The 23,439-nt window shown below is 41.6% G+C and overlaps 1 protein-coding gene and 1 long non-coding RNA gene across 4 annotated transcripts in view; both read right to left on the bottom strand.

The window, feature by feature from the left end:
- Positions 1-153: 153 nt before the first annotated feature.
- LOC308060737 lies at positions 154-7,338 on the bottom strand. The gene is made up of 2 exons (XR_013926873.1): positions 2,885-7,338; positions 154-2,743 (listed from the first exon to the last, which is right to left on the bottom strand). It is a non-coding gene; the product is annotated as an uncharacterized lncRNA (long non-coding RNA).
- Positions 7,339-15,911: 8,573 nt separating this feature from the next.
- PPA2 (inorganic pyrophosphatase 2) overlaps positions 15,912-23,439 on the bottom strand; it is a 37,828-nt gene continuing 30,300 nt past the window's right edge. For all 3 annotated transcript variants that reach the window (XM_080374054.1, XM_080374055.1, XM_080374056.1), the window contains 3 exons: positions 22,203-22,272; positions 17,143-17,182; positions 15,912-16,094 (listed from right to left, as the gene is read on the bottom strand). In XM_080374054.1, the coding sequence (XP_080230180.1) occupies positions 16,066-16,094; positions 17,143-17,182; positions 22,203-22,272 (139 nt within the window). In that variant the 3' untranslated portion in view covers positions 15,912-16,065. The remainder of the gene's footprint in view (positions 16,095-17,142; positions 17,183-22,202; positions 22,273-23,439) is intronic.

The raw sequence follows: 23,439 nt of genomic DNA, 5'->3' as shown, positions 1-23,439 counted from the left end.
GCTGGTGTACATGTCGGGGTATAGACATCATGCAGAAATCACTTTGTATTGCTGCATACTGAACTTCAACAGATCTGCAGTGCACTGGGGTCTGGGTCTGGCAACTCTGCCTCAGTATGTCCCTGTGCTTTTATTTCTGTAATGCAGCAACAATTCAGTCACAGTACTGATCTCAAACATGATTCTAGAAATGACACAGCAAAAGTTCATTTTTATTTCTCCTAGCAATCACAGACCACAGCTGCCTGCTTGTCAGCTTTTGGGGTAGTTCGCTTGTTCCCCAGTTTTTGGTGTTTTTCAGGGGCAGGGTTCTGTTTTGATTTGAAAGCAGGAGAAAGAGAAGGGAAAGTATTAACCTTAAAAATCTGTGAACGTGAAAGTTGTGTGTTCTTTTTCAAGTAATGCATGTTATTTCCTGCTTTTTACTTGTGATGGCAATTATTCTTGTGTTGATAATGTAGGAGTCAGAAGGCAATCTGCTCGCTTTCAACTATGTTGACCATGCAAAGCAGATTTTAATCTAAACAATGAGAAGATTCAAGCCAGAAATAAACATGTTGATCTCCAAGTAAAGGAAGCCTGCAGGATATTCTCAGAGCAAGGTTTTTCATGATTGGTTCTACTGATATTTGTTAAGTGAAATAAATTGGCAACAGCCCCTTTATTGACAATAACATGAACACAAACCACAACAATTCCAATAATTGTTTCCATTTCTTAACATTTACACAGGCCATCAGGTTTTTGGGCTTTTTGGTGCTGGGTTTTTTTAAGTGACTACAGAGCATATGTGTAGTTAAACAGAGGATCCAAAATGCATCTGCCCACCCTTGTCATTGCTGCATTTCCCCTGACCTATTTACTAAAGGACAAATTACATTGCAGATTTATGGGGTCTGAAAAAAGCTATTAGTGAGAATTTAATTTGCATAATTCAAGTATCATCATTGAAAAATAAATGTTATTTATTATCACAAAAAAGCAACAAAACTGAAGTGGTGTTATTAGGTGGTCACTTGCACTGCAATGGGTAAAAAGGTCAAAAGCATTTAGCATTTTTAAAAAATTAAAAATATCTTCAAAGTAGGTCACTTCCAAACACCTAATTCATTCCTAACAGCAATTCACTGTATCTCCTATAATTTATGAATCCTAAGGGTGCGCTTAAACATCTGCAATTTCATTATTTCTTTTTTTTATATATACCATTAGGTTAAAATTTTGATGAGCCATCGTGCAGGTAACAAGTTGAGAAGCTGAGGATTACCACTGCAGGAGAAGCAATGAACCCAGCTGTTCACCACAATCAAGAAAGGGTTATTTCCTGTGACAGGTCATAGCTGAGGATTTTCTTGCTGTTCTTTAATACCTGCAACAGCTGAAAAAACAGCTGCTTAGTTTTGAACATTTCAAAATTCCCCAGTGAAAAAATAACCTTTGTTTTCAGGGGGCTTTGTGGTTGTTTTATTTTTTTTTTTTTTCAAGAAAGAAGTAAAAAACTGCATAGCATCCAACTTGTTTGAGATCGCTCAAATTCATATAATCCCACTCCTCTTTTACCAAAACATAGCAGTCTTTCACGAAAAATAGCAGAGTAGGCATGTCATAGCAGCCTCATGAAATAACCAAGGCTGTTTTACATATATTCAGCATAAAGTACTGAAGGCTTGGAGCACTTCCAGAATGGCAGGGAAGTATTACGTAGCCAGTAGTGAAGAGCCTCTCACTTCTGCCATTCCACGGCAGTGGCCATGGCCACCCCTGACACGGTAGGGCAGTGTCCTGCCACGCTGCTGACCCAGTCTCATCATCCCGATAGGACACTCTCAGCCTTGTAGAAGACCGATTCGCCTTTAGCCAGGGTCCGACCCCTCATTCCACTTTCCTCTCCCCTTGTAATTACAGGAGGCGAAGCTGGTGTCTCAACACCTCCACAGCTTTCAGACCCACACGCTTTCTCCAGGAGCTGCTCCATGACCGCATGCAGCCACACGTGCCTCTCCCATCCTTTTCTGATGTATCCATGAAGCCAAAGGATTACAGCAACAGAACTAGATTAGCTTCCTCCCTGTCTGCTTTTCCCTCCTCTACCTGACTTTTACATTTAGTGCTGGACTCAGTTTAGAGAATGCAAACAGTGGGCCTGATTCAGCTGCTCTGCTAACAACCAGCCAAGTACCACTGCCCCTGGCTTGCTGCACCTCACGGCTAACACCTCTTTGTAGAAGCACCATTCGCTTACGGTGCTGTAGTTTCAAACAGGCTGAGAGCAGCAACTCCCTGGCTTCCCTTCACTGAGGTCAGGACTCCCCAAACTGTGGTATGCACACCGCGCATGATGTGCAAAGCTAGTTGGAAGAGACAGGCGCTACAGCCAGACCCACCCACAGTTGTTTCTCTGGAGGAAATGGGGACAGTAAATACTGCCCGTGCCGCTGAGTACTTCTTCCTGTGCCTGTCAGCAGCCCCAGAGCTGCCACCGCATCTCTTTGTGTCAGAAAAGTCAATGCTGAAGGTGGAAACTAGCAACCTTTAAGGATATACTCATCTGCGCAGGAATTCTTTGTGCTGCTTTGCCCTCTAAGCCTGGGGTTTCACAGAATCAGGCTCCGTGAACAGAAGTATTTCACCGTTCATTGTTTTCACGTGTCCCAGTGCAAAGCACCGCACCAGAGGCTCCCCTGTGCCACAGGACCGCGGGTCCCAGCAGCCTCTCTGCCTTCCCCTTCCCCGACTTGTTCTCCTGAAGTAACCAAAACACTGGTTAGTGAGGATGTGGATAACGTGACCACACAGCCATGCAGCTGTGCTCAGTCATCTGACTGCCATGCGGCATTAACTTGGAAGCCAATTTGGATGAAGTTGTCATTTCTCCTCATCTTACCTTCTCTCTTCCCTCACCTCCTGGAAGTCTCCTAGAGATTCAAACGGCGTTTTTCTGCTCAGGGTATTGAAACATTTGCCACAAACTCGTTTTGATATCAAGAAAGCAAACTTCGGGACATTCAACCAGAAGTATTGCACCAGGGGTGGGAGAAAAAGCAACAAGGTAACTCCCACTCCATGCACACCTCCATAGGAAGCAGCCATGCTTCCAGGAGAGCAGCCCCCTGAGCTGACGCCCCGCACCACTTCCCCTTTCCGTCCCCTGTCCCAGCGCAGGCAGCCATGGGGAGAAGCTCTGTGGTTACTCTCTTGGCCCCTCCTGCCAGGCAAGGAAGGGTGAGGAAAGGGAAGGAAGAGGGCTGCCAGAGAAGGCAGCGGCTGAGCTACCCCTGCTGATGGCAGGCCGATGTGCGGGGTGCTGGCCATTACAGGGCAGTCTGCTGCCCCTCCGCCCGTGCCGGTCTTGGCCAAGCTCAAGGGGAGCCCAGGGAATCCGCAGCCATTCCCCACTGCTCAGGATCAAGCTCCGTATGTAGGTGTTTAACCAAGAGTCACCGAAAGGTCACTCAATGACTCAGTCTGCCATAAAACTTGAAAGTCCTGATGCTGTAAATCTGCCACTTGCCATAACCACTAAATCACATTACAAATCAACATCTGTAATAATGTCTTCAGTTTCACAAAGCATGACCGCACTTTAAATTTGGGATCTGGAATGCAAGAGACAATTTTCCAACTACTTCAAGAGGAATGATTAACTCACACTTAAGACCACTGTTTGTTTTGGATAATGGTTTCATTTTAACTTAATCTTCATGCAGCTCCCTCCCCCCAGACATTATTTTCTTGAGGTTTGAGATTCTTTTCATTTGCCTGCACCACTGAACTATTTCCAACCAGCCTCCACATGTGATCACCTTAATGAAAAAACCCACTGTCTGTTCTAACTTGCTACAAGGAATTGAACAAGGACACTGAATACAGGGGGGGAAAAACCAAACCAAAAAAGTTTTGGAAAACCATAGTAGATGCATGACCAATTGTTTCTGCAAACATGGAAGTTCCTTCTGTTCCTCCTGGCATTTCCAGCTACTGTTTTCCTTCTTGGATCAGTGCCTGCATCATACAGGATCTTTTCTTGAGAAGACATTGTAACTGGGAAAATAACGTAAGATGGCTTGAGAACTTGATGGCTTAAAGAAGTGAATGAATCAACTGTTCCCCCTAAGCTCATCTTCCTTTCAGAAGTGGTTGGGACCCAAGATAACTGGGGAAGTTGAGGCTACCATCTGTATACCATCTGTATAACCCCTTTCTGAGCATCACCACAGTCCAACCATATTCTCAGAATGAGAAACAAGCTGCTATGGTCAAAGTGTGTGTCACAGGGTTTTGCCAAGTGATAGAGAAAAGCTGATGGGCACTGAGAACAAGGGGAAAGAAGAGTCCCTTTCATTTGTTCCTGCTCACAAGTACAAAGTTAGAGCAAAACTCTAAACAACACACAAGGTTGGAAAAAAAGATCTCTGGAAAAAAACCCACTTCTTTCTTCCATCTCCACAGTCCTCTTAGAATCCTAATCTCTCTCTTTTTCACATATATTACCTGCATAGTATCGCCTCCTCTCACCTCGAGCACCCCAACAATGCAGTTCCAACACTCTCCTACAAATCTGTGCTCTCCAAAAATGAGCGCACAAGCCCTCACCTTGCCTGAACACCCACCATCCCCAGCCTCAGAAACATCAGCTCAGCAAGGAGAAAAATGTCTACAGCGCTATTGCTGCCTAATCCCATGTGGCAGATCCAAGTTCTTCAGCTTTTCATTCCCCACTGCGTGCCCCTTCTGCTGCTTTCTTGCCTCAACAAAAAGGCAGAACTCCTCTGAGGGCAGCCATACTGCATACAAACTACACATGGGATATCAAAGGTCCATCTTCTGCCGAACTGACTTGTGACTGGATCATACTGTGATGCTAACTCCCTGTCAGCCCTCTCCAAGATCATCTGGAATGGGCCTAACTAGAATTAACAACTTTGGAAGGGGAAAAAAGAAAGAAGGAGGGGGGAGGGGAAGAAAAAATTGCCTAGTTTTAGTCCAACAAGCAAACCATAAAAGTGTCGTTGAACTTCTCCTTTCTGTGCTCCTCAGATGGTTCTCTTTTTCAGATGGAAAGGGGAACTGTAAAAAGAAAGACTTTTCTCATCCTCTTTCCAAACTGGCATGATGAACAGCCAGGGTGTGAGGCTGTTGTTAGGGGTTTGTTGTTTGTTTTGGGGTTTTTTTTGAAGGCTGAATGCTTATTCAAATTCTGAGCTTCCAGGTCACACCATCCTGCCACTAGCTGAGACTCCACTAGGCAACAACCTGTTCATTATCATTTAAAACAAAGCAACAGATTTTATTCCTGTGTTGCAGTCCTAGTTCTCACACCATCTGTGAACAGACCATTTCCCCTGGCTACAACAGAGCAGAAGAGATGTCCATCACCAACCGTTCACGCCATGCCTTGCTCAGTTACCACTTCCTCAAATCTGCTGACTTGTTTAGTCTCATTATCTCTCCGTTAGCCATTTCTATCAAAATGCCCTTGGTTCAGTTATACAATCAAAACTGTAAATCTTTGCAAGCTTGATCTGAGAGGTGGAAACCTCATGAGGCATTTGCTACAGTTAGTTCCTGCACATCCACAGCCTTCTGGGGACAACCTACTCAACCGCCTCAGTCTCACCTGCAAAATCTCTCTTCCAGAACTACTGCTTAATTTAACAGCGCTAAATTGTGCATTGTTGACGGCAAGCACATAACATCTTCTAATGCCATGACAAGAGGGAGGGAGCATGGAATAAAACCTTGGATATGCTTACCTTCCCATCCCTCCCTCCCTCCCTCCCAAGGGTCTCAGGCCCAAGTGGAATACCCCCTGGAACCCCCTCTACCCGGCTGCACTAGGGCTTAAGACAGTAATTAAAGCACAACTTCCAACAAGGGCAGATCTGTCTCAGCCTGTTTTAGAAAATTAAAGAGGGGAAAAGGCAAGAGATCACTCAATTGATTATCACAGCTGGGTTTTGCTGATAATACTGTAATCCAGCTAATAAAGTTGCAATTGAGTTTAACTTGGCTCCATGTCCTTTAATGTAAATATTCTGCTGCTGGCATTAAGCGTGTTAATATTTGAGCATATGGTTGAAACACCACACTTTTACTGAAACAAACATCATCGGCTTGAATAAAAAGCCAAATACACAGACTCCTACACCAGAATGTCTCATTAATGGAAAACTACTAACAAATATAGTTAATTATTGGGCCTGTATGAATAGTTCAGCTTTCTACTTTCTAGGGCTACAGTCCCATCACACAAATATTTTCAGTCACCCTGCCAAAGGAATTGCCTTTAGTTTACACTTTCACCAACATGACAAGATGGGAAGCAAGAAGAAAGATAAGACATCCATAGGTCTGCATTAGATGCAGAAGTTTCCTCATGTAATAAAAGATCTTAACCTCCTACCCCTGGCACCAGGTGTGAGGTTACAGTTCTCTTTCACCACTGTAAGTGTTCTACAGTAACGCTGTGTAGGTCAGTAATCTCCAAATGCCAGCTCAAAGGGTTCGTGAAAACAACGTAAGAGATGCCTGCTGAACTCCTGGAAAGCAGGAACTCTTCACAGTTTGGTTGCATGGCAGAGAAATACATGTTGGTTGCTATTGTTCATGGAGGCTATAGGATTCAGCTGGTGAAAGGACACAACAGACAGGTTTTAATCCACAGAAAAGTACTTCCTCAAGGCAAGCTGCACTTTGTTTACTTTCATCTCCTTTGTGAACACAAGGCTTCCTTTTCTGGGCCTCAGTGACACGTGATACACAGACCAGCAATATATTAAGATACTGGCCACTGCTGTAAAAGATAACAAAAGATATTTTTACAAATACATCAGAAACAAAAGGAGGGCCAAGGATAATCTCCATCCCTTATTGGATGACAGCGGGGACATTGCCACAAGGAATGAGGAAAAGGCTGAGGTACTTAATGCCTTTTTTGCCTCAGTCTTTAACAGTGAGACCAGCAAGTACCCTCTGGGTACCCAGCCCCCGGAGCTGGAGGACAGGGATGAGGAGGAGAATGAAGTCCCCACAGCCCAGGAGGAAACAGTCAGTGGCCTGCTGCTCCACTTCAGTCTGCACAAGTCTATGGGGCTGGGTGGGACCCACCTGAGGGTACTGAGGGAGCTGGTGGAGGAGCTCACCAAGCCACTCTCCATCATTTGTCAACAGTCCTGGCTAACTGGGGAGGTCCCAGGAGACTGGAGGTTAGCCAGTGTGACACCCATCTACAGCAAGGGCAGGAAGGAGGATCCAGGGAGCTACAGGCCTGTCAGCCTGGCCTCAGTGCTGGGGAAGGTTATGGAGCACATCAGCCTGAGTGCCATCACATAACATGTGCAGGACAACCCCATGCTGGCTGTGCCTGATCCCCCAGCTATGAAAGGCAGGTCCTGCTTGATGAACCTGATCCCCTTCTATGACAACATGACCTGCCCAGGGGGCAAGGGGAAAGGCTGTGGATGTTGTCTACCTGGACCCTAGAAAAGCCTTTGACACAGTCTCCTACAACATTCTCCTGAAGAAACTGGCTGCTCATGGCATGGACAGGGGTACTCTACGCTGGGTTAAAAGCTGGCTGGATGACCAAGCCTGAAGTAAACGGACTTAGGTCCAGCTGTTGGCCGGTCACAAATGGTGTACCCCAGGGCTCAGTGTTGGGGCCAGTCCTGTTTAATGTCTTTATCAATGACCTGGATGAGGGAATCGAGTGCACCCTCAGCAAGTCTGCAGACAACACCAAGTTGGGAGGAGTGTTGATCTGCTTGAGGGCAGGAAGGCTCTGCAGAGGGATCTGCACAGGCTGGGCCGAGGCCAAGTGTATGAGGTTCAACAAGAAGTGCCGGGTCCTGCACTTGGGTCACACCAACCCCACACAGCGCTACAGGCTTGGGGCAGAGCGGCTGGAAACTGCCTGGGGGAAAAGGCCCTGGGGGTGCTGGTCAACAGCCGGCTGAACATGAGCCAGCAGTGTGCCCAGGTGGCCAAGGAGGCTGATAGCATCCTGGCTTGTATCCAAAACAGGGTGGCCAGCAGGATAGGGGAAGTGATTGTCCCCCTGTACTCGGCACTGGTGAGGCTGCACCTTGAATCCTGTGTTCACTTTTGGGCCCCTCACTGCAAGAGGGACGTAGAGGTGCTGGGGCATGTCCAGAGAAGAGCGATGCAGCTGGTGAAGGGTCTGGAGAACAAGACTTATGAGGAGCGGTTGAGGGAACTGGGGTGGTTTAGCCTGGAGAAAAGGAGACTCAGGACAGATCTTATTGTTCTAAAGGAAGTTGTAGACAGGTGGGGTCAGTCTCTTCTTCCAGATAACAAGCAACAGGACAAGAGGAAATGGCCTCAAGTTGCACCAGGGGAGGTTTAGATTGGATGTTAGGAAATTTTTTTTCACAGAAAGGGGGTCATCAAGCATTGGAACAGGCTGCCCAGGGAGGTGGTGGAATCACCATCTTCGGAAGTGTTTAAAAACATGTAATGTGGTGCTTAGGGAAATGGTTTAGTGGTGAACTTGGCAGTCCTGGGTAGATGGTCGGATTTTATGATCTCAAAGGTCTTTTCCAACCTAAATGGTTCTTTGATACATCATGGATCCAAGGTCCCAGTATCCTACATTTTTACTATTTAGGGTATGCTAAATTTATCACTTAAACTGTAGTCCTGCTTACATGACCATTTTGTGTCACAAGCAGCCACTATCGCTCCATATAATATATAACTCGTTTGTCAAAGAATACCACCACGATAGTAGTATAGAGGCTGAACGATCAGGGTAAGCCTCTGTAGAGTTCATCTCCTCCATGTATCAGCCACTGCCCCCAAGAAACCCACTAATGTTCACTGCTCCTCAGGTTCTCTCAACCACAGAACAGGAAGAGCATTTAATTCTCTTCCCATCTTTTAACTGTTTTTTCTACTTGGAGTGTTAGGTCTTTGAGGCGCTATGTATATTTTGATGTACCTACTACAATGCTCTCTGATCATGATTACAATGAGTTCTAAATAGATGCAGAAAATGGTTATGGCTGCAAAATGAGGTTTTTTTCATTATTCATATTCTGGAAAAGAACATCTTTAAAATCAGAAAAAATAGCTTCCTGGTTGTTATACACAACAACCATTTCATTTTTATGGATACTCTGTATCAATGATGGGTCAGAAGACCTCACTGCAACATTAATTCAAAATGAATTTTTAAATAGGGGTTTTTAAATAGAAGATTTTACAATTTGAACATTCAAATTCAAAGAAAGCAAAAAGCAGTTATTACAGAAGAGAACTGGAAATTAGGCAGCTACCTCTATTCACTATGCAACTAATCATCATAAAGCAACAAATTTTGCTAAGCTTATTTTAATAAACCTATATTTAGAAAGGAATTAGGCTTTTAAGTTAAAAGGAAAAAAAATCCTTTAGTTTTAGGAGCTAGTGTGCTTATGTTCATTAACTGCTACAGTTTTCTCGGTCCCTTGCTGGTAAAGGGCATTTCCCCCGGCACCACACCCCCACCTCTCCGCCTTTTTCTCTTCTCTAAAAATACAACTTTTGTTTTTACATGAGATCACCAGATCACACATTCAGTGAAAAATATCACAGGCTGTGCAACTTGCATACATTACACTTTCAGGCAGACCATAAGCATATTGGTATGATTCAGATCAGCTATACTACGTATATAACAAAGAGCTTGCACGTCACAGAAACATCATTCTGATATTTTCAAGAATTGTGTCACTTCTTCCAAGAAGCGTTAATTGAAGAGAGACATCTAAGGCTGATTTGCATTTCAGTTGGAGGTCCTACAAACCATTCCAGCTCAAGATAGAGAGCTAAGTGAATCAGAGAGCTACTTTTACAAAGCAGATTGTAATTGGGGAGCAATACTTTTACAGGATTTGTAGATAACAAAGATGTTCTGGTGACACTTAGGTCCACAGAAACATGAATCTCAAATCTCTTCCCGTATTAGGATAGGAGATGCCATTTCCCTTTCCACATTTGGGTCCCCTTGTTCTCAGCTAGCTGCACAAGCAGCTACAACTTTCTTTTCACGCGCACTTCACAGTGACCCTTGCTCAGCTGCCCTGCTATTACCCTGACTCCGTTTCTCTTGCAGGATTTCCCTCACACACACATAAAACTATACAAACTTTGAGAGGACTTCAAATTTGCAGCTTCGCGCTGCCAACCTATCGGGTCAGAGACACATCTGCCAGTAATAAGGCTTCCTTGATGTTTGAAGTTTTGAAGCAACTAATACCCACCACATTATGTAACAAACAGGTAATGTCCCTGTGTACAGGCACAAAAAGAAAGAGGGGCAGAGAGAGGTTTATGTGGTTTGCCTGAATCAGAAAACTGCCTAAGTAAAGGGCTAGGGATTCCTGAATTGTTGATTCCCAAATTGTCACGTATGAGAAAATCTAGTTAAAGCAGGGCAACAATGAGACAAGAAGTAAATGCCAGTGAACAGCTCTGTCGGGGGAATTTTGTCCTCACCTGACTGTGCCTTCCCTCTCATCCCAGATCTCCAGGGAGAGCAGGCTGCCAAATGCTGCTCAGCTAGACTTGATTTTTTTACCACACAGTAGGTCTTCTAAATAGCAGGAACTAGCAGGATATTTTCACTTTGACTCTTAAACCAGCTTTGTTCCCAGACCTCCTATGATTTAGAGTTAAAATGCTCAGAACTCCCAGGTGGTCATGAGTTACACTTTGAAATTGGCTTTTCCGCACTCCAGAAGCAACACGCATAGGCCATTAAGGGACTTGAAGACCTGCTTAAGAATCAAGTCTAGTCTCCTGCAGAACTCACAAGGACTAAGATGCCAATTCACACCTTGAACTTTTACCACCATTTACGGTCTTTTCAGTCTTAAGATAATTATGTCATCAGATAACCCTCGGGCAGATTCAGTCAAATCCTTCAGAAAGCCTGTCAGTACAGCTAACCTTCCTTTTCACTGTAAGCAAAGCTGAATATATCCTACGTTTTCCTAGACACTGGAAGGAGTTCCCCTCTCAGTGTTGGAGAAGTGTCAGGTCTCTCGTAAAAATCAGGCCACTCACAGAACCAACTTTTCTACCCATTTCACAGGTAGCATAAAGACTATGTGGTCTGCCCAAGCCCGCAAGGTACACTATGGAAAAAAGAGAATTTAAAGTTAATTCCTTGTATTCCAGCCCAGGGCTTCTGGCACCAAGTAAATATTTACTCCTTCGCTTATTTAAAATGTGAATTACAAAATACTTAAGACACATTCCCAACCCCCAGCCTGTAGCTGGTATAATTGCAGAGCAGACAGCAGTCAGACACAGAGCAGACAAACTAGTTTTGTAACATTCCAATATCCATGTCCTGATATACGCACCAATAAACGAGCATAAAGCTAATAACAGCTCCATAGTGCAGCCATTTCAGTGACTACACTTACTCTCTTCATCCTGAAAGAAAAGCTTACAGGACCACTTTGTGAGGATGGTGACACTGGCCAGGTGGCCCAGGGCAGCTGTGGATGCCCCATCCCTGGCAGTGTTCAGCGCCACGTTGGATGAGGCTTTGAGCAACCTGGTCTAGTGGAAGGTGTCCCTGCCCGTGGTAAGGGGGCTGGAACCAGATGATCTTTAAGGTCCCTTCCAACTCAAACCATTCTGTGATTCCATGATTAGCACTGAACACCGCACACAAAACCAAATCTTTGTATCTGAAGAAAACCCCCTTAATTTCCAGGCAAGCATTAACACATACACAGAAGCAAACCACAAGGAGTGCAACCGAACACAAATTTGCATATGTACTGTAATATCTGGCTAATGCAAGTATTATTCTTCCAAAGATAATAAACAAAAAATGTTAATATTAAACTTGGTGACATCTGTGAGGAATCTAGAAACTCTATGAGGATGTCCTAAGGGAAAAAGCTAACAGACAGCACTGTGCTGGCACATAAGACACATTCTTCATGCACAGAATTCTTACTGGTTTCTGCAATTTCCCTTACAATAGGAAACCCTTTTTTGACCCTTGCAGTAGACCAAATCATCAACAAAAATCTTACTTTTGACTGAGCATACTGAATCACTGATAAGACTGATTCAGTTGCAATTTATCAGATCAAGAATGAGAGAAAACATGCAGCACTATCTGAATACTGCCCATAGCTCCAGAACACTTAAAAGCTTCTGCCACAAGAATTAGCAGTGAATTAATGAGCCAAAGCTGACAAATAAGCACAAAGTGACAATCTACAGCAGTGAGCTTGGCCTTTTTTGGGCTACCCTCTAGACCCCACCTGTAGTTTCAGGCAGAGAGCACAGCATACATCCAGCATCCTGCTGTGAGGAATCAAAAACTGCATGTGGGTCAGTCAGTCAACATTGCTGAGCACCCAGGTCACCTCTGCACAACCCCAAAGACTCTCATAAAGTCAATTCAACAATGAATACAATTTCTGCTTTCTATCGCTTTCCCCTACTCAGGAGATCAAAGATTAAAGCACTGTTTCTGGGGAAGCAATTGCAACTCCTGCATGGTAGGTAAACGTTCTTCTTCATTGACGAATGCATACTACTGACCTCTTCAGTTGCATGAAATCTGCATTGTTACACATTGCTGCAATATTCAGGCAAAACTGTTCTAAAACATTTTGGTCACTCCTTTTTAATGTTCTATTCATTACTTTTACTCGCTTGAACCTCCTAGATGCGTCTTCCGTTCTTTCTGTTCTCTTCTAGCTAACTTCTCACCTCTTTGTTCCCCAAATCCCAGATCTCTTGTCCTCAGGGGTAGGAACCCAGGTTATCAAACCGGGGGGGGGGGGGGGGCGTGGAAATCACCTTAAGTTTTACAGCAAGGACAGACAAAAAAAATTTGCGCCCTACTGACTTAATATTGGGTTTGTCTTTTGACTGGAGTAAAACTGAACTACAACCCATTAAAAAGATTCAAGCCCAGTAAAAGCAGAGAAGCATGAAATAATACTTTGATCAGTTTAGGACTGCTGCATGCTGTAGCTCTTGAGCGTCAATTTAAGTGGCAACCACAAGTTACAGTAAGGTGCTCCTCCTTGCATAACATCTATGAACAGTTCTCCCAAACACACTTCAGAATTACTTTTTATTCTTTTGGGGGGGGGGGGGTCAGAGGATGCCCGTTGTTGCTAACAGCATGAAAATAATATCCTAACAGTGACAACAGCATACTATTTTCACAATGCTTTGATTTCCAAACTTAAAAAAAATAATGAACGTTATTTCCCTGTAAGTAGAACTCAAACCCCATTTTCACTGGAGGGACTGAAGCGTGGACTCCATGGCAGTAAACGGTACTATTTTAAGCAGGAGCTGATGATTTACACATGTAAAAAGAAACTTCACCATCACAATAGTGAGGTGGGAAAAGAAGTAACCTCTACTTTCTCTCCAAAACAGACAAGAAGAGGAAATCAAGATGCAAAGTTATCCTTCGAAGATATACATCATGTGTATTATATATTCAGCACAGAAAATACAGTTAAGATGGACTTATTTCCTGGGGAAAAAAAAGAAAAAAATCATTTCTCTTCAAGACATCTCTCCAGGAATTATTAGAATCAGATATAAGAAAATTATTTTCATAAAATTATTGAGAAGTGGACGCTGCTACACTAAGCCTCCCACTACAATAAACCGATTTTAAACACAACAATATAGGCACACAATACAAACAGAAGACCTAGCCTGTGAAAAGAGCCAAAATAAAATAAAAAATGTTTATTGCACAGACTTGTTTTTCCTTAGGAGATCTGAAAAATGTATTCTAGTTTCTCTGTCCCATTTCCCTAATCCTCTTATTAGCAGACATTCTCTCCTCAGCTATTTCATTACACTTCATTTCTGAAATCCACATCAGTAGCATTCAGTACATTTCAGCAGCAAGGCTATAGGTAACAGTATATCTTTCTATCCCATTTGGGAAAAAACTTTAGCAACTATACATAAACAGGTGCTGAAAATACTCTGAAGACAAGACAGTCAACTGTTTATATACTCCACACGTAATAAATATTTTAACATTTTTAAATCTAGGATAATATTAGGCATTTCTCGTAATGTCAATTTTCAGCTTTCCCAAGTACTATTTGTTGTCGTCTTGCACAGCATCTAATCTGATCTCAAAATTTATTACTCCTCCTTAATTCCTAACCACATGCCATCAATACAGTTTTAAATCAAAAAAACACTACTAAAATTATTTGAAGCAAGAATAAAGTAACTTCTGACCTAGTCTTGGCATGTTCAGCATAGATACACATGTAAACAATATTTGTTTTTCGTATGTGTACAGCTTTTCATTCTGTCCCTCAAAAAGATAAGGACAGCAGTGACCACTGTATAGGGAAGATAACTTGATTTTACGCAGTTTGCTTCATTGTCCAGCTGCCCCTAAGCACTTTACAAAACAGTAAGGCCTCCTAGATGTACCACCACATGGGCAAATACAGCAGCTGTTCTGTGCTCTGCTACAGCTCACCTCTAACCAGAGAAATCTGAGAGGCTACACATGAACACAAGACACTACGGAAATACTTTATTTTAAAAAAAGGCCATTATATCTATAAGTATAATGCTGCATGTTCTTCGAATTCTAAAATCTCAAATAAAGTATGGTAAATCAGCACTTTCAGTGTACGTCGGATGTAACATATCACTTGACTAAAAAAAAAAAAAAAGTAGTCCGCAATATCTGAGGTTTATATTGCATTTCTCATACCACTCCTAAACAATGTATAAAACTCTATGCAGATGGGAGAACTCCATCTACTCCCAAGTGTCGAGGCCCTAATGGAGATCTCCCAAGTGACTGGTGCTTATACACTAGAGAATATCCTAGCAGAAGGTCTCTAAACCAGGAAAATCAACTCCTAAAATCAAAGAACCATTCCCACAGGCAAAAGCTTTCTTATTAATAACTTTACCAAGGAAAAATTAGTCCTCTATTGCAAGCCACAGCCTAACTTTTCCAGTTCTTTATATCTTCCATTTCCATCATGCGTCAGCAATATTAACACATTGTTTCCGTCATCATACAAAGCAGACAACTCTCACCTTTGTTCTCAGTAACAAGCTGGATAAAGCTATCAGTCTGTATCATCATTTCATCTCTTTCTACTTAAGAGCTAGCTTTTTTTGGTGTTTTTAATGAACACCACGGGTACAGACAGGCCAGATATAAACCTGCAGTAGAAAAAATGGTAGATATTTTTACCATGAAAACACAAAGCTCAGTTCTATACATTTTATTAATGTTGATTCACTGAATGAGAAGCTATCAAAAGCCTTTAGGCATACACAACTCTAAAAATGGAAGCTTTCCGTAAGGAAAGTCCTTCCTGTGTGACGAAACACACAGGTTATCAGAACAGGACGTAGTAGATAGAGAGAGCACACATGCATCCTTACTTCAATTGTTATGACACTAGCCCTTCCTAGTTGAATTACTCTTTGGAATGAAGTTGTATTTGGTTGGGTTTTCCTAAGGCAAGTATGGTCTGCTCATAACTTTACAAAGCACGCAGAAAGAACTGGGCACAAAAGTGTATACAAGTCAGGGAAAGGCACCCAGTCGTGTATTAAAGAACATGGTAAACTGTTAGGCCTATTACATAAAGTTTATTGTCCACCTGAAACGGATTACAGTCAGGCTGGCCAGACAAGCCCTAAGATGTAAATTTACGCAGTCTTCTATGCACCTGATGACTGGATTATTCCCATATCTAGAGAACAAGGTTGAAAACACCCTGTCTCCTACCTCATTTGATACTAAACTTCATGAGTGGGTAAGATCAATTCTGCAGTTCTGAGTCTCAGAACTGCAAACAAGCAAGTTTCCCTGTGCTCCACACTGTACAAAGACAGACATAGAAAGGAAACACTCATTTTTTAATATCAATGTTTATTTACACGATAGAAGGCTTACACAAGTTGAAGAGTTGTTTCAACAGGAACCCAACAATTAGTGCTTTTGCCTGTCTTCAAAAAAGGGATGCCTTTAAGATTTGATGATGCAGCTTCAGAACACTTTGACGATCACTTGGGAAAAAAGTGCCAGGAATCAACTAAAACATAAAATACACATAAAGAATGACATTTGTTCTACACAACTGGCCGTACACAAACACTTGAAAAACAACATCCTGCTCTCTCAGCTGTCTCCTCTCCCACAACAGTACTTCTGGGTGAGGTCTGTCCTCAGCCTGTGCAAAGCATGGCCTCAGACTAGTACCTGCTCACTTTAACAGTTTGGCTGAAACCACCCTGCAACAAGTTACAACATTGATGTGACCATCCCTGGAAAACATCAAAGATCAGACAGATTATGTTCAGTTGTCTGTCAGAGGTCTGAGATGTAATGCTTCAGTAAATAAATGCTATTTATTGGCATACCCTATAAGGGCAAATGGAATGCAGCTTGCTTTCCCATGACATGGACTACACCAGATGTTACTTTGCAAACAATCTGGAACTTGACTCGTGACTAAGTTTCTCTTAGTGTTTCCATTAACTCACTCCATCTCAAAAAGCACATATGTCTTCCCTATAGTTCCTGCCAGTAGAAATATCTTAAGTTTTAACAAAAACGAACATGTACGATTCATTCTTATTTCTTGAAGAAAAACATGAAGTTTTTTCAAGTTAACAAAACATCTAACAGTGAAAAGAGAGTTTTGTCCTTAGAACTTACAACTGAAAAGTAAATATGGTCAATTCTAGGAAAAGGAGCTGTTTACATGATTAGTTAGCTACTGTGAGGAATGACAAAAACTAAGGCAAAGGAACCTTTCTGCTTTAAAAAGGATAAATATAATGCACTTGCTCTCCTCAGTTCCTCACTTCCTCAGTTCCTCTTCAGTGACAGAAAAGTTTAGTCTTATCTTTTTATGTGGGCTATACTTTAACTCATACTCAAAAGTAATCTCCCACAAACCACCCATGAATTTCTGTTCATGTTCTGTTTAACAGGGGACAGGCATTAGAAGTCTGACAGGATATAACAAATATCATTCTCATGTGCATTAAAACCACCTTTTTTAACAAGACAATTTTTATGTCGATTTTTAAAGCAAATGATTAGAGAAATTGTATGGCATTTGGGGAAAAAGGTACCTTCTGGGGAAACAGAATCTCCATTCACATGCATGGGTGCCTAAAAAGAAGAAAAAGAAAAAAAACAAGAAAAAAAGCAAACCAATGTATCAGTATTTGGTTGAAGTTTCAGAGGTAACACCCAAACTCAAAGCTATTTTACTGCTGCAGTCAAGAGGTATTAAACACAAACAGAACTTACTGTTGCCCCCACAGGACAATGTTCTACCTTACAGACTCCCTGCCCACTCCCCCCAACTACTGTACAAATTGCCCATAAATGACAAAACACACACACTAACGAGTGACACATTAACACCTTACCTAAAGGGGAATCTCCTACCATATCGTTTTGATGAGAACAGGATTTGCTGTTTACATACTAAAGAGTGAAAATGCCTTTCCAATTACATTACTATACAAGTTTCGGCATAAGGTATGCATGTGATTATACACGCACACACACACTTTACATTATATATATGCAAACATTTATAAATAAACATATGATCATACTCTCTTACAATTACATTTTGACAGAGTAGGATTCAGTTCTGTGTGAAGTGACAAACTGTTTTAAAATGTAGGTCTGACATTTCAAAGCTGGATACACCAGGATTTAATTGCAGTATTACACAGTATGCCTTGTCCTGTAACTTAAAGGACAAAACTAAAGCCAGTTTTAACACTGGCTCGATGAAACATGCCTCGCGATGAGGATGCTAGTTACTTGCGTAAGAACAATCCTCCACCGCCCTTCTGACAAGTTTTCCAAATGACATAACTGATGGGAAAGAAGGAAAGAGCATCTCAGCAGAAGTAATCCTGCAACACTCACCTGCACGCACAAATCAAGTGCAAAACCAGGGTGGATGCTGGCTTTTGCCATGACACAACCACTTACCCCAGCAAATAACCCCACAAGTAATCACTGAGGTGAACCATGCAAAAAAGAAGCCACCTCCAAGGCAGCATTTACAGGTGTTTGAAGCTTCAGCTGCACAGTGACCACCCATGTCTTTCACACCAACAGGGTGGCACTTCCTGCCACTGCTTTAACGGCATGTGATGACAATAATGAAAACTTTGCAGTATCCTCACAGGCAGACCCAGAAACCTTGGAGCCAGGTTTAGCACAGTGCAGCTCTCGGACCGAGCCCCATTGGTGTGAAATTCCCTCGCGAGCCTGCCTGCCTCTAAGCACGCAGAGGGCTCAGTCCACTGAGAGTGGGTCAAAACCCATGAGGAGGAAAAAGAAAACCAATATCCTTTTTCCCACTTTACCCAGGATAATCACCTGCACAAGGAGATTAAGCGACTGATCTGAAGGGATGTGGCAGTATGACAAATATAATCCAGGTCTTCCAGGCCTTACCACCAGACCATCACCTATCTTTCCAGCAAATCCAAAGCTTTATCCTACAAGGTAGGGAGAACCAGTCGTCACTATGTACAAGCAGGTGCCTGCCACTTCGGGGATAATTGCTTAGAAAGTTTAAGGTAAGGACTCGGTACCTTCCCACCACAAACAGACCACAACCTCATCCCACTGAACCAGGAGTCTTTTCGTTACACAACCCTTTCCATCTAGAACACAGTTTAAAAACCAAACAAAATAATTTAAAACAAACCAAAATCCCAGACTAAAAACCCAATCAATCTTTCGTTTCACAACTGGCTACTGAACAGAAAATTCAGCCTCTACTAAGTCCCAAATGGAAATGCCCTCACAGAACATGTAGGGAGAAAGGCAATTTGCAGACTTTTCTTGCTTATATTATCTCTATATTATATTAATTATAATTATATAATTATCTGAATTACTCAAAACACATCATTAGATATACAGATGCAAATTTTGTTGGGAGGTTTTTTTAAATTATATGGAAGAGCCAAGTGTTTTCCCCTGCAAGACACTGTTCTGCATTTTATCAGATGAGACATCATCTAGCAAAGCTTTCCTAGTTCACTTTCCAGTATTATAAAGGGAAAAATTATGTGATAAGTCTGAGAACCACTGCTCTACTAACTATATATAGATTTTCTTGGAGATTTTCCAATTTGCCAAGTCCTCAGTAGCTTCTTCACAGAGCAAGTGAGCAAGCAGTTCTCAAGGATTAATGTTAAACAATAGTTTGGCTGTCCTGGTCAGTTTTACAGATGACAACACTTAAAACCCTTAAATAAATAGTACATCTTGGCACTAACACATTCAGCTACAAAGCTCTGCTCCTCCTGGCTTCAACATACACTAACAGTGGAGCCAAGAAAGATAACAAACCATTTGCAAAGGCTGGAGAACCCTAGAAATTTTCACTACCTAGTGTTAAAACTCAACTAGGTTTGTAGTTGTAGGGGGCTGGTGTAATTCTGGCTGGTTCAAATGTTCCATATGTGTTCCCATATGCACATATTATCTTTTATCTCTTTGGGATTGTCGGGACATGGCAACTTGACCAGCTATAGAATCATTCCTAGTCTGCCACCAATACAGATGACAGTACACATGCCCACCATGTAGAAGTGAACTCAGTGGAGTGTAAATTCCCCCAATGGAGACAAGACATTCTAGTCCTGTATCTGTAAAATAATGAAAGGTCAAACAATAGCACAATAAATCTAGTGAAATCAACAGGACTATCTTGGGAATTAACCAATCAAAATCTGTATGAAATTTTGATTAGTACACAATTTGGGAAGCATTTGGTAGGATTTGTTTGTTTTCTTTTTGGTTCTTCTAGATCTCTCGCTCACCATAAAAATTGTTTCATAGCAGTACCAAGTTTTCCTTTGGTAGGGTTTTTTGGGGGTATTTTTTTTGGTTGAGGTTTGTGGTTTTGGTGTTTGTTTGGTGGGTTTTTTATAACAACTTGATATACCTGATTGAAGGCAATTATCACCCAGTCAAAAATTCCGTATTTGAGTCTGACCCAGGAGACAGAATTGTAGGGTACCAGCTCTCACTGCACAAGTAGCTCAGAAATTTTGCAGTCGCTGAAATACATTTCTCACTGTTCTTGCACACAAAATCCCTACCTCAGCTTTCATTCTTCTGTTTTCAATCCAGAAGTTAATAGATGGACATAAATTAGAAGAAAATGTATCTACTTTTAGTTTATAAAAACAAAAAACACAAAAAAACCACTCAGACAGACACAGGCAACTTTCATTTAAAATTACCACCAGCCGTTAAGATTCTGTAGCCAACACTCATGTACTTTCACTTCAGGTGTTCATCTCTTTCAAACTAATAACCAAAGCAGGCAGTGTAGCATACTAGACAAAAAGATATGTGCTTAAAACATGCAGGTCAACCTCCCTGCTTATATTTAGAGTGTCCACCATTCATATTTCAAGAGCATTTTACTTTTTTTATTTATCATAGATTGGTAATTGCACGCAGTATGAACAGTATTTAAAAGAGTATTGCCTCTTCTCCCTGCCCAAAAAGCACCAAGCGGTAGTACCCTACAAAGACACAATCAAAATACTTTGAACTGAAAAAGAATGATGGAAAGGAGTGATGACAACTTCCCAAAACCAGTATCACTTAAAAGCCAGAAAGTGATAATACCTGATAAGAATGCAAGTGCTCAAAATAAAAAAAAAAATAAAGTTTGATACAATATATTTTATGAACTTGTTTTTACTAACCTCCACCCCAAAAACCAGGAAGTTTTATTTGTTATTAGAAGACAAAATAATGGATACTGCTGATTTAAACAGATAATTATTTACCCTACATGCTTCAAAGTAGAAACAGCACAGAAAGCAAAAGGAAATACTCCTTTGCAGGTTTGCCATCATCCAAATACATCTGAACTTCAAATTTTAATTGCATTTAAACACTTACTAAAAGTTACTGTAAATTTGAAAACAGAGGAGGTAAATATATGCTTTATAGCTGTGAGTGACATGCCTAAAAACATATCTGAATTCCAGAATGAGTTCTTTCATTTAAAACTTACAGTCCAATTAATAAACATTTATAAGGCCAACCATAAAGACACTTTTGAAGAAGTCCTGAAAGCAAGAGACCTGAATAGGAAAACCAGTTAGGTTTGACACTTCTTTATGACTTAAACCAAGTTTTCTTTGCAACTGACAAGTTTTACTTCCTTGTGACAAAACACCACCAAGGACAACACATTCTTACTAGAAATGCTGTTGGAATGTTACCTGCACAGGCAGTGGATGGCATCCTGAACTTGCATAATTCCTGTGACTACTGGGGCAAAACACTGGCTGCCCAGACAGCCATGCACATGTGCAAAATACCTGCCACACTCATTTGGTCACGAGCACAGTCTCAATCATGGCATATGTTAAAAATAAAAACAATAATAATAATAATAATTAAAAAAAAGAGTAATACTTGGGGGTTCTTTTCTCCATGTAATTTCTGGTAACTTTGCTTAATTTCTGGCATCCAAACTAGCAAATTTTAAAATGGAAGAAATTCTCCTCCACTAGCATTTGCACATGAAAGCATCAGACCTGCAGGACATTTTTCTTGCCTGAACAGGAAACCTGCATGTTTTCATTTTATGTTAATTTTCAGAATATGACAGGCATTCTTTAAGAAACATTCAAAAAAGCATCCCCCTCTCTTACAGCAATGCATTTAATTATGCAAGTAGACAAACAAAGGATCCCTTTAGTGATTAGGGACTACAGTCAGCTAGTCAATGAGTTCTAACACTGGGTGGTAACTCATGGCAACAGGGGAGACAGAGAAGACAGCAGGCTAGATACAAATAGCAGTCCATCTTGCTATTCAGGATCAGAAGAAACAGCACTGCAGAGGGAGAAAAAAAGACAAAACAAAAAACCCCCACCAGAACAGCAATGAACCTGCCAGAAAGCACAATTGGACCGCTGCAATGAAAGATTTGTTTATAATGCTTACATTTCCCCCACAACCTTTGTGCTCTTCCTTTTACTTTATGCCTAAAATTTTTATTTAAGGACCATTTCAGTTTAGCTACTTCCTTTCAGTTTTGGAGCTCTTAATCTTCTTTTCCTATTAATCACTTAAAAAAAAAAAACGGGGGGAGGAAAAAAGTACAGATTATCCTTACCGACTGCACAATCATTCGGGCATCCTCTTCGCTGCAACAAAACGGACTGCCATTCACCAGAACATTTGTGCTGGAAAAACAAAATTAAATACACATTTTATCAATCAGTGGAAAAGAGACACACACACACACTATTAAGTACCTATGGAAAAAAACACCTTCACATATAGAGCTCAGAAATGTGTATCTGCAAGAAATGAGGAAGTAAAAAACATAAAAGTAACCAGTAATGCTGGAAGAGAGCAGGGGTGTGGAGGGGTGTTCTTTGTTTCTTTGGATTTGAGGGGGGGGTTAGGCTCTATGTTCTATATGAATACAAGCACTGCTCACACTCAGAGCTTTTGGCAGCTAACTTGGGTACGGTTCAGGGGACCACAGTTAAACTAAATCCCCCCACAAAGTCAATAGAGATAAACTGGCACTTCCTGAGGGAATTGAAAAAACACCTAGATGGCTAGCACAAACAGCGTGAATATCCCCCTGTCTCTTGTGCCTTGAAGGACAGGCAGATTCTGTGGCAGATCACCCCTGGTTTGCAGTAACCTGCCTGCAGTATGTAGCAAGGAGGAAGAAAAAACACAAGTCAAAATTCTGCTCCTACATAAAGCAGCAGACACCTGTACCGCTTCCAGAGAGCAAATTCTGGGACCAAGTACTTTGCAGAGATCTTTCCCTATAGATATCCAGCCTTTCACACCAAAAATGAATTTGGTCATGAGTTTTGAAAGTCCTAAAGAGTAAACAGCAACAAGTTCAATTCCTCAAAGTAAGACTGCAATTTTAATTATTTTTTAATTTCGCCAACATGAACCTCAAAGCACTTCTGAAATAATCAAGACCAAAATTTTAATATTATCCTACCGTATTTCTATCATGCTAAAACAGAACTACCGACCTGGCCAACTGCTACGGTGTTCAAACAGCTCCAAGAAAAAGAAAGTCACTTTTTCCCAATAAAGTAGAAGACAACAGCAACTATCTGAGCACACCTTTCCCCACAGCCTTTGCCCTCTGGTTTCAGCTAACGGTAGGCAATCTACTGTTCTTGGAAAGCACCAGGCAAAGATACCTGCCTACTTTTCAGGACCTCTGATGCCAGAATTGCCAATGCAAACCAGTCCAGAAAGCTTAATAAAGTCCATTTTAATTTAGATCAGGCCAAAGGCTAATAAAAAACGGTAATTTGGCTCTCTCATTCCAGACAACTACTAAAAAATATGGAATGCTAAGCTGCTAA

Source organism: Falco punctatus (genome assembly GCF_963210335.1).
Source record: "Falco punctatus genome assembly, chromosome: 1".
Classification (NCBI taxonomy): Eukaryota; Metazoa; Chordata; class Aves; order Falconiformes; family Falconidae; genus Falco; species Falco punctatus.
The sequence above is the reverse complement of the archived record's forward strand: the minus strand, read 5'-3'. Positions and strand labels throughout refer to the sequence as shown.